This window comes from Ambystoma mexicanum, chromosome 2q, assembly GCF_040938575.1.
Source record: "Ambystoma mexicanum isolate Mex_15411 chromosome 2q, UKY_AmexF1_1, whole genome shotgun sequence".
Lineage (NCBI taxonomy): Eukaryota > Metazoa > Chordata > Amphibia > Caudata > Ambystomatidae > Ambystoma > Ambystoma mexicanum.
In genome coordinates this window covers 1356067988-1356083006 of record NC_090924.1, presented here as the reverse complement: position 1 = coordinate 1356083006, position 15019 = coordinate 1356067988, and the positions used below count along the sequence as shown (strand labels likewise).

At 44.1% G+C, this 15019-nt stretch overlaps 1 protein-coding gene across 2 annotated transcripts in view; it reads left to right on the top strand.

The window, feature by feature from the left end:
• The window catches only part of TOPAZ1 (testis and ovary specific TOPAZ 1), a 2616805-nt gene that overhangs the window by 884737 nt on the left and 1717049 nt on the right, over positions 1-15019 (top strand). For both annotated transcript variants that reach the window (XM_069648829.1, XM_069648828.1), the window contains exon 7: positions 5989-6092. In XM_069648829.1, coding sequence (XP_069504930.1) covers positions 5989-6092 — 104 coding nt within the window. The remainder of the gene's footprint in view (positions 1-5988; positions 6093-15019) is intronic.

Here is a 15019-nt window from a genome sequence, read left to right as displayed (position 1 = left end):
TTGCGGCTTTCGTGCAACATGACACAAGAGGGCACTGTAAGCTAAGTTACTGCTCTCTTGGGTCTCTAGCCTTCTACAGGCCCTAGATACTCTTTTTGGATTGTAACTGATCGGTGCGAGTGAATCACGGACGGGAATGGTGGCAGCGATCGTTTCTTGTGTTTTGAGCTCTTTTTGGCGTTTTAAGCGCATTTCTCGCGCTTAGCCCAAAATGGTGGCCTGGCTCTCAAAATGGCCAGACCACAAGGCTCCTTTGTCCTGTACGCTGACCGTCTTGCTCCCTTCACCTTCCCCAGGTCGAGCTGACCCGGGGCCTTCCTTATTTGGGCATGTACTTTCCCGCGAAACACGGATGCTTTTGCAGGCTTCTACAGGCCTTGTGTGTGCCTCCAGGATGTGGGCTGGGATGTCTGGTCCCAATACACATCCTGGGTGCCAGAGAGTCTAGGGTGGTGTGAATGCCTGGGACCACCGTGGTCCGTGATAGGTCCACATATGGTGTGAGTGTTGATGAGCGGATCTCCCATTGGGTCACCTCCGTTTTGGCGCGAAGGGAACCGTGGATAAGAGGGGGCTGGAAACGCCACTACCATGTCGATCTCCTGAGTTCTCACGAACGAAGGAATACAGGAGCCAAGTATCCTGCAACCACGAGGCTGAACCGAGGAATCGATGGTGACCCGCTTAAGGACTGCTCCTCTGCACTGCTGTTGCCTTGTGAAACCCTTTTTACCTCTGATCGAACCAGAAGGCCTGTACTGGTACTTCGACCCTTGGAATAGCGGGTACTGCTATTCTCGGCATCTTCACCATCTCCTGCACGTAAGCCTTCGGAAGTGTCTCTGGGCCATCCAGCAGACTGACCAGCCTACACAGCAGTCTTGCTCTGTAACCGCCGCCAGGTTGTGTTGTATTTCTAGTCCTTGTCACTCTCACACGATACGTACACTTGGCGTTCCCAGGTCTGAAGTGAGTAGTGTACATTTGACTGAGAAACACACGGCCACTCCGTTGCCCTGCTGTGGTAACAAACTGTGCGGGTTCACTTCGTTTGGGACATCTTTAACTAAACTCTGCTGCTGCAGAAACTACACAACGACGAGACGTCCCCTGCTCTCCTAAACCTGCCAGCGACTGAAACTGACGCGAAGAAGCCTGGGTCTGCTTGCATCGGGGACCGGTGAGTAGCATAGCTAGGAACTGGTCGCCCTCCTGCAGGAGGCCATAGCTTTTCCCCGCTGTGTCAAAACAGCACGCCTTTCCGTACTCGCGCTCTGCTTCTGCCCACAGTGGAGGCTGCGCTTGAGTCGCAGAACTCTGTTCTTCTTCATTTGTGCACTAAACTGAACTGCCTGATTCCCTCGAAGAGACTCCCATTTTTGCCCGTTGGCACCAGCGTGTGCAGGTACTTTTGAGCACAAGGCTCCACTCTTCGTAGGGCTCGGACTTCCTTTTAGTTAGGTGCCTCTGAAGGTGGACTGGGTCTAAGCATTATTTCGCACTGCCTGTTTTCCTTCCCTTTCGTGCATCTAACACTTGAGACTTGTTTGTATTTGTACATATATTGTATTGGTATGGTATGTGTTGGTTTACTAGAGTTGTATTGTGATTTCTCGCTATGGTCATTGTTTTAAAGGCCTTGGAATAAATGTGTATATATTTTTAATATAACACCTGTTTGGAGTAGTTTGTAAGTGTCCTTGCTTTGTGTGCTCATTGCGGGCTTTCAGTCACCCTCACCCCTCTTGAGACCTAGTCTTGACTGCCGAGTTCGCTACCCTGATTGGTCTGGCTTGTCCAGAGGTTACCCTGTTCCAAGTAATTAGGTTGGCCTTCTGAACTTCTGCGCCGCCAGGACAGAGTTCAGAAATCCGTCTTAACAGCTCCTCTTACACCAACCCTGTAAGTAAAGTGTTGTGCTAAACAGAGGGCAGGAGGTCAATTGCTTTCCTCAGCTGGCTCCCTTCTTTGGAACAGCTTCCCCTCCCACTTCGTCTTCAGCAGGACTTAAATTCCGGAAGCTCCTCAAGACTTTCCTCTTTACCTACTCCTTCCCTCCCACTCTCCTCTGCTTATCTTACAGTTGATTGTTTGGTGTCCAGAGCCCTTATGAATCTTTGGGGCCCTGACCTCCCACACCGAATCACCCCAGTTTGTCTATCCTCAGCACTTGCCTCGACACACCCTCCACCCTGGAGGCTCGCACTTAACATACATTGCACTTAACCTTTTGCTTACCCATGAGCACCCCAGCACCTATCCCATTCCGCCTCCCTTCTGCACGTGCACATTCTGAAAACTCACAAGGCATAGTAGGTCCTCCCCCCCCCTATATTTAATATTTTGTATCTATTTTAATGTTTGTCATCCTCTTCTCACCTCCCGGTTGCCCTGTGGCCGCATTGAAACAGAATGTACTTAATTTCTCCAGCATGGGGTCTGGCATGGATTCACATGCTCATGAATATTCCCCGTCAGGCTGGGAATCCTTGGTAAAAGAAAAAATCAGTTTTTGTTTCTGTATTGTCTTTCTCCTAACAACCAATCACTGGTCTCTGGGTCATTCTGCCCCCAGCCAATGACTGCTCTCTACCTAAGCCCCTCCTCAGACTGCCATCTTCAGATTTTTACTGCACGTTCAAGTGTTGGGAAACCTCGTGCTCTGCTCTCGAGCTTTTACTGCATATTACGTTTTCTCAAAGAGTTAACTCTTTATTTTTTGGTCAAATCGAGCCTCAAGTTCCACCGATTCTTCTTCTGATTAACAGGGACCTGTTTCGGAAATTTCTACGCCCCTCAAGGGTGCATTTTAGTTGAATTTCACTTCTTCAGGGATTCCGGAAGATCTTTGAGGCCTACCCCACATGGACATGGCCGAACACAAAGGACACTCGCTGCCCGGTGGATCCAAGCTGTTTATGATCTGCCCAGGAATTGGACTACAGAACGTCTTCAAGGAAGATGAGCATTCCCGGTGCCTCTATTGCCTGCACTCCGACAAGTCGCACGTGGAGGAGGACTGTGCTTTCTGCAAGGACATGTCTGCCTGTACCATGAAGGAACGTTGTAAACGGCTCGCTGACTGCTGGAGGCGAAAAGCCAGCAACAGGTGAGCCCAAGAAGAAGTCTGAGCGGGCTTCTAAGAACTTTGAGGGCGCTCCGGCGACGGGTGCCCAACATAAGGCAAAGCACTGCAGGAGCGCCTTTGGTACGGGCTCCTCGGCTGCCAAGCTGGGCTCAGCATCGCCGACACCATCAACCACGAGCCAACGTTCCGGCTCGATGAAGAGGAAGTCGGAAAAGCCAGGTAAGTTACGGGAGAAGCCCCGGTCGACCCTGACGGAAAAAGCCAAGAGGGAGTGAGGAGGTGACCCACCCCCCACGGTGAAGGCCCTAGTCGCGCCAAAGGCCATGAAGGCCCAGATTCACCAGGCTAAGGCTTCGATTGAGGAGGTGGCAGCGTCCCTGGCGAAACCCGCTGTCATGATTCCTGCCCCTCATGCCCCCAGCCCTCCAAGATGGCAGGCTGGAGCCAGGCCACAATCACCTATATGGCCCTCAAGGGCCTCTCCATCCCTCCAAAGACCCACTTGGAGTCAGACTTGGCGCTTGTGGCACCAGACTCACCCACTCCCATAGGATAACATTGGGGATTGGACTTGTAGTGCATTGATGGGGACAAGATGGATGCCTCCACATATTTTGGTTCCCAGAACTGCATGTGCAGTCTAGTCTTTTGGGTGTGGTTCAGCCCAGAGACACCTGGGATACCATGAGACTATTTAAGCCAGACCCAGGCTGAGAAACATGCTTTGCGTTTTCTGCACCTGCAGCGTGACACCATGTTCGGATCGGTCTCCAGTAGGCCTGCATCTTTCTTCTGCGCTCAGCTCCTGCAAGAACAAGAACAGCGTTAGGCACAGCCTTACCTTGCGGCGCTTCTGCCCATCATTGATATGATATGATAGGTTATTTATAACGCGCTTAATACCCAGAGGTTTCTAAGCGCGGACCCAGGGATCGAACCTGTGTTGCTACGTGTCATTTTGTTTCCAAGTCGAGCACGCTGCCACTGAGCTATCCTCCTGGACAATCGCTCCTTCTGTTCTGCGGGCATCTTCGGCTGTGTCATTCCCATCCCGGCACGCTGCTTCCTAAGTAAAAGGGAAAAGAACAGAAAAAAGGCATTAGTAAGCATCCAGCAAATCTTCGCTTATTTTTAAATTCCTTACAAGCTTCAAACGCTTACCTGAATCCCAGCCGCTCTGGGGGATGTCTCCGTAACTTCTCATCCATCTGCAAGAGGGAAAAGACACTCCAGGTTAGCGTGGAAACATCTAGAGGCGCCGCATACCGCGCTTACCCACCACATTTGTTCTTCATTACATCCACGCTGAAAATGTCGCAGCACCTAAAAGACACCGAAAAATAACTCTGTTCAATGCAAATATGAAAGGGGTGCAACGCGCATCGCGCTCTCACTCACCTTCAGCGCTACTCATCTCAGCAGCACGCCGCCATCCCCTGACGGCGGCCATCGTCTAAGGAAGGAAAGGAATGTTAGAGAACTTTTCAAAAGACTCATTATACTTACCTGTTACTTGTCAGACTTGCCAGTGAAGTAACTAGGCAGCAACGAGCCTGCATCAATCAACGCGCCCCTGCGCTGAAAGCAGGACGGAGAGCACACTATCCAAGAAAACAAGGTGAGCTGTGGATCAAAGGGAAGGGTTGGACCCCGGGGAAGAAGGGGTTCAAGCACACAGACAATAGGGAGTTAAACTCTACCAATCCTGGGTTTCAGGCCCAGTCTCCAGTGAATAGCCTCCAGGGAATGGTTCAAGGTCGTAAGAGGTCAGAACAAGCTGAGTGACGTCCCCGTGGATACCAGGTGAGCGTTACACCCGCGGATGCAGCCCCAGTGGAGACGACCTCAAAGCCAAAAGTTTCCCTGCCCTCATGGAGGGAATCATCTTTCGTGCCCATCGAAAAGACCCCTGTGAAACCCCTGGCAGAGAAGAAAGGGGGGTGCAATAGTCCTACCGGACTCGGATATCTCCTCCGAGGATGAGCTGGCGGGCCTCAAGTCAGTCTTGGACAAGAGATTCCTCGAGGTCAGGTCCTACGGGAAGGATCCTGACTAGGCAGACGTGGAGAGCGATGGTGGAGCCGACGAGGAACGGCAGATCGACGAGGAACCGGAGGACACCACGCCGCTGCCGACGCTCCCTTCGCAACCACTGACTGACAGGTCGGAGGACATCCTTGCAGCAAGGGTGGCGTTGGTATGTAAGTGGAAGGGGGAGTGGCCCACAAAATTGGATTGGTTGCCTGTGATTTGTTCACCATGGAAAAGTTAACCTATTTACTTATGGAATCGTTGCATAATATTGAACTGGAATGGTTTCCATTTGTGACCAAGTACATGAGTCGGGAGGAGGTTGAGCACATGGGGTTTGAATGAGTGAAATAGGGGTTGGGGGGTGGTACACCAGGAGATGGAAGGTGAAGCAGATCGATAATTTCTTTAAGAAGTTTGGAGTGGGCATCTCATGTGAGGGGTAAGAGAGGTATTCTTTTTAGGTACATTTTGGGTTTAAGGCAGCTGGGTATAGGCGTATGTTTTATCAGCTGGAATCTTTTCCTAGGGGGTGGGTGTTGCAGTGGTGTGAGTAAAAATTAGTAAAGAATGGAATTTGTAAAACAAATTATAATAAAGGCGAAATTATCTGATGTGTAGGAGATTTTCTCCATTTATTTTAATACAATATGGACTCTGATGCTTGATTGCTGATTTTGAGATATTACATTCACACTGTGTATGCTCTTATCTGATCTGTCCTTGGATGATATTTGGTTTTGTGCTTCAATGAAATTTCTTGACTTACCACTGCTATAATTGCCTAGTTTCTCTTATGTTTCTTTTCATTTTTATACCATTAACTTCAAATATATACCTTTTTGATATTTGTTTGTCTTTACTTCAAGAATTTGGGTATAAAGGCAAATCGTCGGCTACCTCAAGAGCCTGGCTGCCTCCACCACCAGCACCTGATATGCGAGAATCATGGAAACCAGAAAAGGCTGGGCAGGTGAGTCCCGTAATGTCATTTTAAAGATCTGTGATTAACTTGTAACAAGGTGCTGACATGCTCCAATGGATAACACGTCTGGTTTTACAGATTTTCTTCTTAAAAATTTGTCTAAGGAAAGGAACCTAAAGATCGATGGCTTACATTATAATAATAGATTAAAGTTAAAGGTTTGCACTGTGAGACTTTCTCAGTAATACCTTCTGTTTGGCAAAGGCGTAGGAATACATTTCGGCCATGCATTTCCAAAGCATATCGTTCTTGGTAATATGTTCATATTCTGATTTATATTTTAGTGACCTTTTCATCGGAGGAAACATTGTGTTTATATTAGTTGTGATTTATGTAATCTATATTTCAAAAACGCTTGTGGGCTCAGGTGTATGTGATTATTAGATATGGTGGATTAAAATCTTGCCTTATAGGAAACTTTGTAGACTTTAACGAAGAGTTTAACTTATCATGTCTCTAAAGTCTCATGTTTGTTTTGAGCTGAGAAGCGGTAATTGCTTTTTACCGCAACCTCTGTCTATACTTACGACGGACCACGCACATCTCACGCCTACCAGATCATCTTAACCTATAACAGATAGTCAATTGGAAAAACTTAGGTTGTGTGTTGATGAGTTGAAGCAACCAAAATTGGAAATCATGGGTGCGTATATTGAAGATATTCATTCTAAATATGAAGAGGTTGAACAGGACTTGATTCGGGTGGAGACTCATCATGAGATTGCAACCGAACAGGCCAAACGGACTATCAAGCAACTAGAATTAGAGATTCAAAAATGTACTCTTCCAGCACAATCTCAGGCTGGTAACACTTCCTGTTCCTTAACACATGTCAACCCTTAGGATTTAAAGAATTGTAAGGACAATAATTTTGTGTTTGTCTCTATACTAGCACCTGCTGTGCTGGCTGAGTTAGGTAAGCATGTGAGACTAACTTTAGGACAACCAACACCACGCGCAATGTTGCCGCATGCTATAGATAAAGTATGTCTGTAGAACAAAGCCAATGTTTAATTGACTAATCTGGAGGAGATATCAATAAACAAAACGCTAAATGAATGTTCTCATACTATTCCTAAAGTGGGACATTCAAATAAACAATCTACAACATTACAAAATGAGAGCCATACTTTCCATCATGGCCTTAATGAAATCCCTAGCTCTCCACAATTAAGTCATTCTGATTCTGGTCTAACTCGGAGGGCCCTTTTATCTACACCTCAGGCCAATAATAGCACCCCGCAAGACTCAATTTTTACTGACACCTGCTCCTTTCCAGTGTTCACCATCATTTTTAATTTACTGGATAAAGGACACAATGTTACGCAATATGAAGTACGTGAGGTTAAATCCTCTTTATCAGAGATCCTTGTCAAAATGAATAAGTTAGGGGGTTTCATATTTGCTTGTGGCACTCATACCAACTACTCGCAATTAAGAGAAAAAAAGGAGTTGTATGGTATCACTACAGCTACTCAGAGTTGTTGGATCACAAAAACTCCAGTCATCTGCTTACATCTCACAGGCTTCCCAGACTTCTCTGGGGTTGGCTTGTTAGAGGTGGTAAGTACTCTGCATTCCATTACTCACGGTCAAGTTTCAGATGAAACTATTCAGGAAGTTGGAGATGACATATGGGACACAGTAAATACTAATGTAGCTAAGCTCGCTAAAAAGGAAGAAAATATCAAAACTCTTTTGTGCCATGGGTGGTGGTAAGGAGTCAGTTCTTTGTTCTAACCCAGAGTTAATTGACACTGATGATGATCTATCACCCAATACTCCTACACCAGTGACAGACATTATCGAGCAGTCTTGTATTATTATAGAACAGAAGGACCTAGAGAGAACTTCACCCCAACTTGTGTCCCCGTGATCTCCCGCCTATATGGCATTAACCTCTCGGAGAAGAAGGCGTAAAGAGAATTGGGCTAAAAGAAAGGCTATCAAAAAAACTAACAATGATTTGACAAAAAAAACTAAAACAATGCGAGCAGTCAAAATACTGGGTCATAATTCTGCAGTCAAAAACTTGTGTAATCTGCCTCGGGTGGATGAGATAATTGATCTGAATAATGAGCAAGAACAATTAAATGGGAAGCAACACAAAAAAACGGGGAACGATCTTATGGTGCCCTGAGTGGTCAATCTATACAAACTCGAACTGAACTGCAGGATTCAGCCTCTATGGAGTGTCCCTCCAATATAGCCATAGCTTCTGTAGCTAATAAAACAAAGGATTCAGAGGTCGATGCAATGACCTTACCAATTTGTATCTTAAATGGGAACATTGGCATAAAACAAAGTAAAATTACAACCTTTTTTCCTTGCAAGTCCCAAAAAAACTAAAGGAGGGTTGGTAGATAAAATTACCCTCAACCCTGTGCCTACAACAAATACTCTTGAGATGCAGGCTAACATTATTACTCCTCAGGTGACAAATTGTATCAAATTATTTTTCCCAATCTCGTCCCCCAGTAATACAACTATCACCGTCCAAATCAGAACCTTACCCTTCAAACATCATGGTTTGGGAAAGTGACCTTAAAATGAATAGAATGGTACTAGTAGAATCAATAGATCATGTATGCTAGATATCTTCAAGCAAATTCCCGCACTAAGATCTTTAAATTCAGATGAGATATAATGGATTTTCCTATCACAGATGAATAACAATGACATGATCGATGTGTTCTACTCGGTTATATCTAAGCTCATCTGGGACCAACGCCATGATCTCTTGACTCTGGGGTATAAGCCCCACATAATGAATTCCATGGAATATGCTATTAAATTTGTAGGGCTCCAGGCAAAATACCTGGTTAATGAAAACAGCTTACAGTAGAATGAAGGTGACATCACAGGTCTAAATGACAAGTTGATGGCTCAGCTCCCCACCCTCGCCAATAAACGCTCATGACTGGTCTTGGGTGGAGTCAGCAATAAAAACATTCATGACCTTTACAGCAGGGGATATTGCAACCCTAGCATTCAATCTATTCGTTTAATGTCATCGAACGTATGTGGCCTAAAGAACATGAATGTATGGTTCTTTGATCCAGCATTTTCCATCGATTATGCTTTTTCAGGAGACTATGGAAGTAAAGGAATTTCAGCTCAGCGGTTATGAAACTTTAACACGTCCCGCAAAGAGAGCACTAGTAGGTTGTCTTAGTGGGTGGTTAGCTATTGCGATTGATAGGGGCAGCAACACCAGAACACAAATAATCCATTCCTCTGATGATCTGTTAGCGATTGAGTTGATTTTGGCGGATATAGAGGTAACCACTTTCTTGATTTGTAAATTTGGATTGGAATCTGGTAAAATTTGGGTTGTCGGTTTTCCTATCCAAATGAGGTTACTCCTTGAGGATTGGCGATTAACCATTCTAATGGCTCAATAATCATAGGAGGGGACTTCAGTTCCAATTGTTTAGAGTGCTTATGGTTGATCAATTATCCAGAAATGCATTATATAGGATCAACAAATGAATCGAGGGGGCAGAATTGGGACACATTATTTTGGGAATTGGACTTATGGCAGTTGGAAACAGCTAAAGAGACTTTAACATATACTTCGTCTAGGGGCAGTGCCAAGTCCAAGATTGACTATATCTATGTCTCTGCATCAATTAGAGCTAAGTACGGGAGAATTAATATATCAAATCCAGGGCTAGGAGATCATATGATCCTACAATTGAAACTCTTTAATAAAACTCCAGTTTTGGATATTTATCCAGCAATAGAATTTTTAGAGGTAGAACGATCTGGTCTGACTCAGATGGAATAATAGCACTAGTAATGCATGCATGAATCTGCTGTGTAAGAATCTCCAAATTTCTAATGTACTGAACCCCACAAATTCAATTTGTAAAGACAAGGCAGGCACAAATACTGAAATTGTAATAAAAGTCTCAAAATAGGTCGGCCATGCTAAAATTAAAAACACTAAACCCCAGTCATGCCTATAATAAATTAGTGGCCGTGTCTAAACGACTCAAAAACAGCAAAATCAGAAGCTTGCAAACTCAATCCGATATCTAGAAGGGAAAAAGACATATTTGCCAAACCTTCAGAAATTAGTTGTCTTTGAAAATTGAAATATATCTAAGTAACAACCAGGCCATGATTAATCATATCCACAAATCATTTTTGTCTTCTATGAAATTAATTACTGGGAAAGTTAAAGCCATCACATACTCCTCCATTAGTGAGGAAGTCTGAGTACAATTTCTCACCAGCACATATCAATTGCCTCTACCATTCTATGCAATTTAAGATCCTTGTGAGGGACTTTCTTTAATGGATCTGTGTCCTTGGGACAAAGATGATATTGTCTGGGCAATAAACAAACTAAATGCATCAGAGCGGCGGGCCCCGATGGTATTCCAGCTTGTGTCATAAAAAAGGATCCTATCTTATGGTCTACCATCCCCAAAATCAAATTCGACACATTATTCCGTACTAACTGTATTCCTAGTACATGGTTTCAGGCCCTCATAGTGCCTATTTTCAAAAAAGATGACCCTCTTGATGCTCTAATTATAGGCCGATAGCACTTACCGATGCTTCTTCACAGATCTTCTCTAGTCTCATTTTGAAAGACTTGAAGAGTATCATCCAACATTCTATTATTTCATGCTTCCAAGTGGGATTTCGTTGAAAAATGAGGACATTACTTAATGCAATGATGTTGGCTCATCTACAGCTACAGTCAAGCATGGTTTGACAGGTCCAATTTTTATAGCATTACTGGACATTACTTCAGCGTTTGATTGTGTCATAAGTGCGATTGTGTGGCAAAAAGTACTGAAATATGGTATTCCTGCAAATTTGGTTCAGTTGGTGTCCATTTTACATCGAGAGACCTTGTATCGAATTTGCATTAATCGGGAAGGATTCTTAACTTGTCCAATTTGAACATACAGAGGAGTTGAGCAGGGGTGCAATATGGCTGCCACCCTGTACAACCTCTTTGTGTGATATTAACGATGTTTGGAAAGGTTGGAAAATAACGCCTCTGAAACTGGGCAATTTGAGTCTCCATTGGTTAGCCTTTGCTGACAACCTGATCTTTTTTGATGGAACGCACATCGGACTGCAGGCCAAACTCCATCTGTTTATGCAATATGCCTATCCAAACAACTTAAAGGCTAATGCATATAAATCCAAATTGGTGGTGTTCTCAGGATCCAAAAAGGGTAGGAACTATGATTTGGACCATGGGTTCAAAACAAATTGAACGAGTTACGAACTTGCGTTATCTGGGATAGAACCTGTGTAACTCTTCTATCATCATGTGGAAAGAGTCTCTTGTCAGCAAAGCACGATTTCATGTGTCCGATGAAGTGCCTCTTTGGTAACAGAGAACATGTGCAAAGCTTACTAGTCATCAAATATTGTGTTTATAAAGTGGAACCTATTCTACTCTATGGGCTCGACATGTTCCTACTTGATTTGGGGGACTACTTGAATAGTTTGCAGGGTCGACTATGGAACTGGGACTTGTATTCTTCTTATCTCAACTTCTCTGGAGACTTCTACTTATTCTACAATATTTAAACCTGCCTCTCAACTCCTTCCTTATATGAGGGCTTAAACAGAATGATGAAGGAAAGTGCTCACTAATCGATACTACAATATAGCTTAAGTCCTGTTGGACATTGATGCCACTGAATTAGAACTAATTAGTCGTCCAGGGAGTGTTAAAAGGAAGTTTTATAATCATGATTGGTCCACACCCATCGAATCATTGGGTGGCTATAGGCTTTACAAAGAGTATACCTGTTTATTCGCAAAAGGTAACATCTGAGCCCCTATCAATGTGCTTACCCTATTACAATGCACAGGCACTTTACATGAGATTCAAATGTAACCATTTCTCAACTAGAGAACGCACAAAACATTCGGCCGGATCAAAGGTTTTAGGGGGCACTACGAGTTGTTGTTTTTGCCACAGTTCTTCTCATCTGGAAACGCTGAGACACTTAGTACCATTTATCCCCACTTTGAACCTATTAGGCTCATAATGTTTGGATGTCGCAACCTTGGTGAATTTGAGTTTTCCAGAAATTATTTTTGGTTGCGCCTCATGTGGAGTGAAAAGGAATTTATGATTATAGCCCTCACCCGCTTTTTTGCTTCTATTAATGTACAATTGCAATAGACTTTGTCAAAACAAATTTTCGGAATTAAGTAATGGATTATGTAATGTTTATTCTTTTTGTGTGTATTTATTGTATTAACGTTTTAAGATGTTTTTGTCAAAGTTTTTAATAAACCAAAGTAAATTTAAAAATAATGGATGCCACTTCTGTTGGTGTAATGAATAGGAACAGATGTTCAAGGCTTAAGAGAATTATTTGTTTTGGGGTTCTGTTACATTTAAAAGTGTGCCTTTTTTGTATTAACTTCTGTATTGATGGCCACTAGTAATCACGTGAGTTATTGCTGTGATTTAGTAATTCTATAAAGTCACTTTTGTTGATTTGGTGAATGATTTGTGAGACACCTTTGTTGAAACATTAAAAGGTAATATATGCAGGATTGGCTAATGTGCCGCAGATGGATCATTTATGGATTAATACATGAAAAGTGGAGATCTGAGGCCGAAGTTTGCCATTAAGAATGTGTTTGTTGTTCGTAGGAATGAGAAGCTTGTTTAAGTATTTGAATTAGGCATTTTGAACTGTTGAGGCAATGTCATTTATAACATAAGCTTCCAATTCCTATGATAACTGGACTTCTACTTTTTTTGTAATGTGTCTTCAAGTTGAAACCTTTACAAAGGCAGGTGCCATGGTAAATATATAGTTTGTGATCAACAGAGGTAACAAGTTTCTGTGTGCTGTAGTATTCTACAACTATCCAGAAACAGTGGATTGTTTCGAAACACTAATTTTTCCCGCAATCTTTCAAATCGGTGTTGCAATGTGAAGGATATTTTGTGTTCTGTAGTACATAAATTGAACATTGAAGCCAAACTGTGTGACACATTAAGTCCCTTGGTGTGAATAATGTTCTACACTGCATATTTGGATTTGAAATTACTGTAGTTAATAATATGCTGTGTTAGGCAGAATCCTGTGCAGTTCCCTTGGGGAACACTGCAAAAAGATTAAGACTACAGGAGTAAGCAGTAAACCCAATTGCTAGCAGTCCGTACCACCCAGATTTACCTGGTAGCTGTGGCTGAGCAGTCAGACTTCTCTCAAGATGAGTAGGGCAGTATACAGAGGATACACAATAGGGCCAAAAACACAGTGGAGCAAACAAACACTGACCAGAGCTTGGTATCAAAAGTATATATTTATTTAAAACACACTTTAGGGAATACACTAAGCACTCTAAATCAAAGCCAGTTCAAACACAGTCAGATAAAGTATACACACCTCCCTTAATAATTATTAGACAAGTCTAGTAGGTTAAAACACCACTAGTTGTAAAAACAGATGTGAGCGCTTAACTTAGATGACACTCCAATAATTAAGTTAGAGGGAGAGAAAAAGACAGGTCATGAAAATAAACAGTTCCCAATGCTTTTCTAAGACCACAGCAAGTTAGTGAAGGCAGAGTCTACTGTAGAGCCAAAGTTCATAGGCCAGGGCCACTTTAAATGGAGCAAAGCGAAATGTGCCCAAGATCACACAGTTTAAAAATGCACTCAAGTTTTTGCAAAACTGTTCAAAAGGGGTTGGTTTGATGCGAAAGATAAAGTTAGAAGGTCTGGGGGCCAACCCAGTTGGAAAGCCAAGGATTTAAGGGTCACCTTTAGCGATCTGAAGAAAGGGAGGCCAGGCGGAACACAGTACCTTTAAAAGTGCAGAAGCTCCAGTGGTGGCAGTTGGTCCCGGCAGCGGGTGCAGTTCGTGGTTTCGACCAGGGGAAGAGAAGATCTCGTCGAGGAGGAAACTTGGAGTTGTTGCACTGCCCTGGGATGAAACCAGCCGCAGAGTTTGTTCGGTTAAAAGGTGTGCTCCTTTTATTCGCGGTCCCAGTGGACTGAAGCTTGGCTATCCGGCCGCTGGGGTGCTTGGCACTGGCGATTCGAACAAGGGGCGTCCGGGAAGGCGAATGTCGAACTGGTTGTCCCCACCAGTTCAGAGGGAGAAGACTCTTGTAGCAGAAGATCTTCTCTTGTCGTCGGAAGTGGTGAGGTCGTTGCAGCAGGGCTCCACCGGTGGTGTCGTTGTTGCAGATGGCTCAGCTTCTCCCCCCTTTGGATTTCTTAGGTCCTGTGGCGACTTCTGAAGTTCCAGTCCCAAAAGCCCTGCTTTTATGCAGAAAAACCCCCATTCAACAGCCTAGCTGTCAGTCATAAATGCTAAGTGGTGAGCCGGCTGGCTCACCACTGGGCCAATCAGAACAGAGTGCGGCTTGGGTTGCTAAGGCAACGCAGTCCAGGGTGCCAATTCCCCCACCCACATATCCTGTGAATCCCAGACACATTGGCACCAGTTGGAGGGCATCTGTGGAGAAGCCCGCCAAAAAGTGCAACAAAGGGCCCAACCTTGTTTGGAGTTACAGAGACGGACACATACGCCATTTTGCGAAAGAGTTCTGGCAAAAAAATAAACCGGCGGTATCTTTATAATGCACCAAAAAAGTGGTGCGTTTAAAAGGAATGGGAAAATCCCATAGGGAATATTCCGGTGGAATATTTCGCGTGGTAACCACTGCCACCAGCCAGAAACTCGACAAGGGGGGACTGGACAGTGCCCCCTTGGAAACAGACACAGGGTTAATTTAATTAAACCCTTCCAGTACTTCCACAATATGATGGTTTGTACTGGTTCTGTTCACAATTTTGGACTAATAAAGCCAATGGTGACTTTACATGCCCTGGGAGACAGTAGTCAGTCGCAGGGTATGGAGTCTATGTTTGGGGGTCACTATGACACCCATGTGTTACTGCA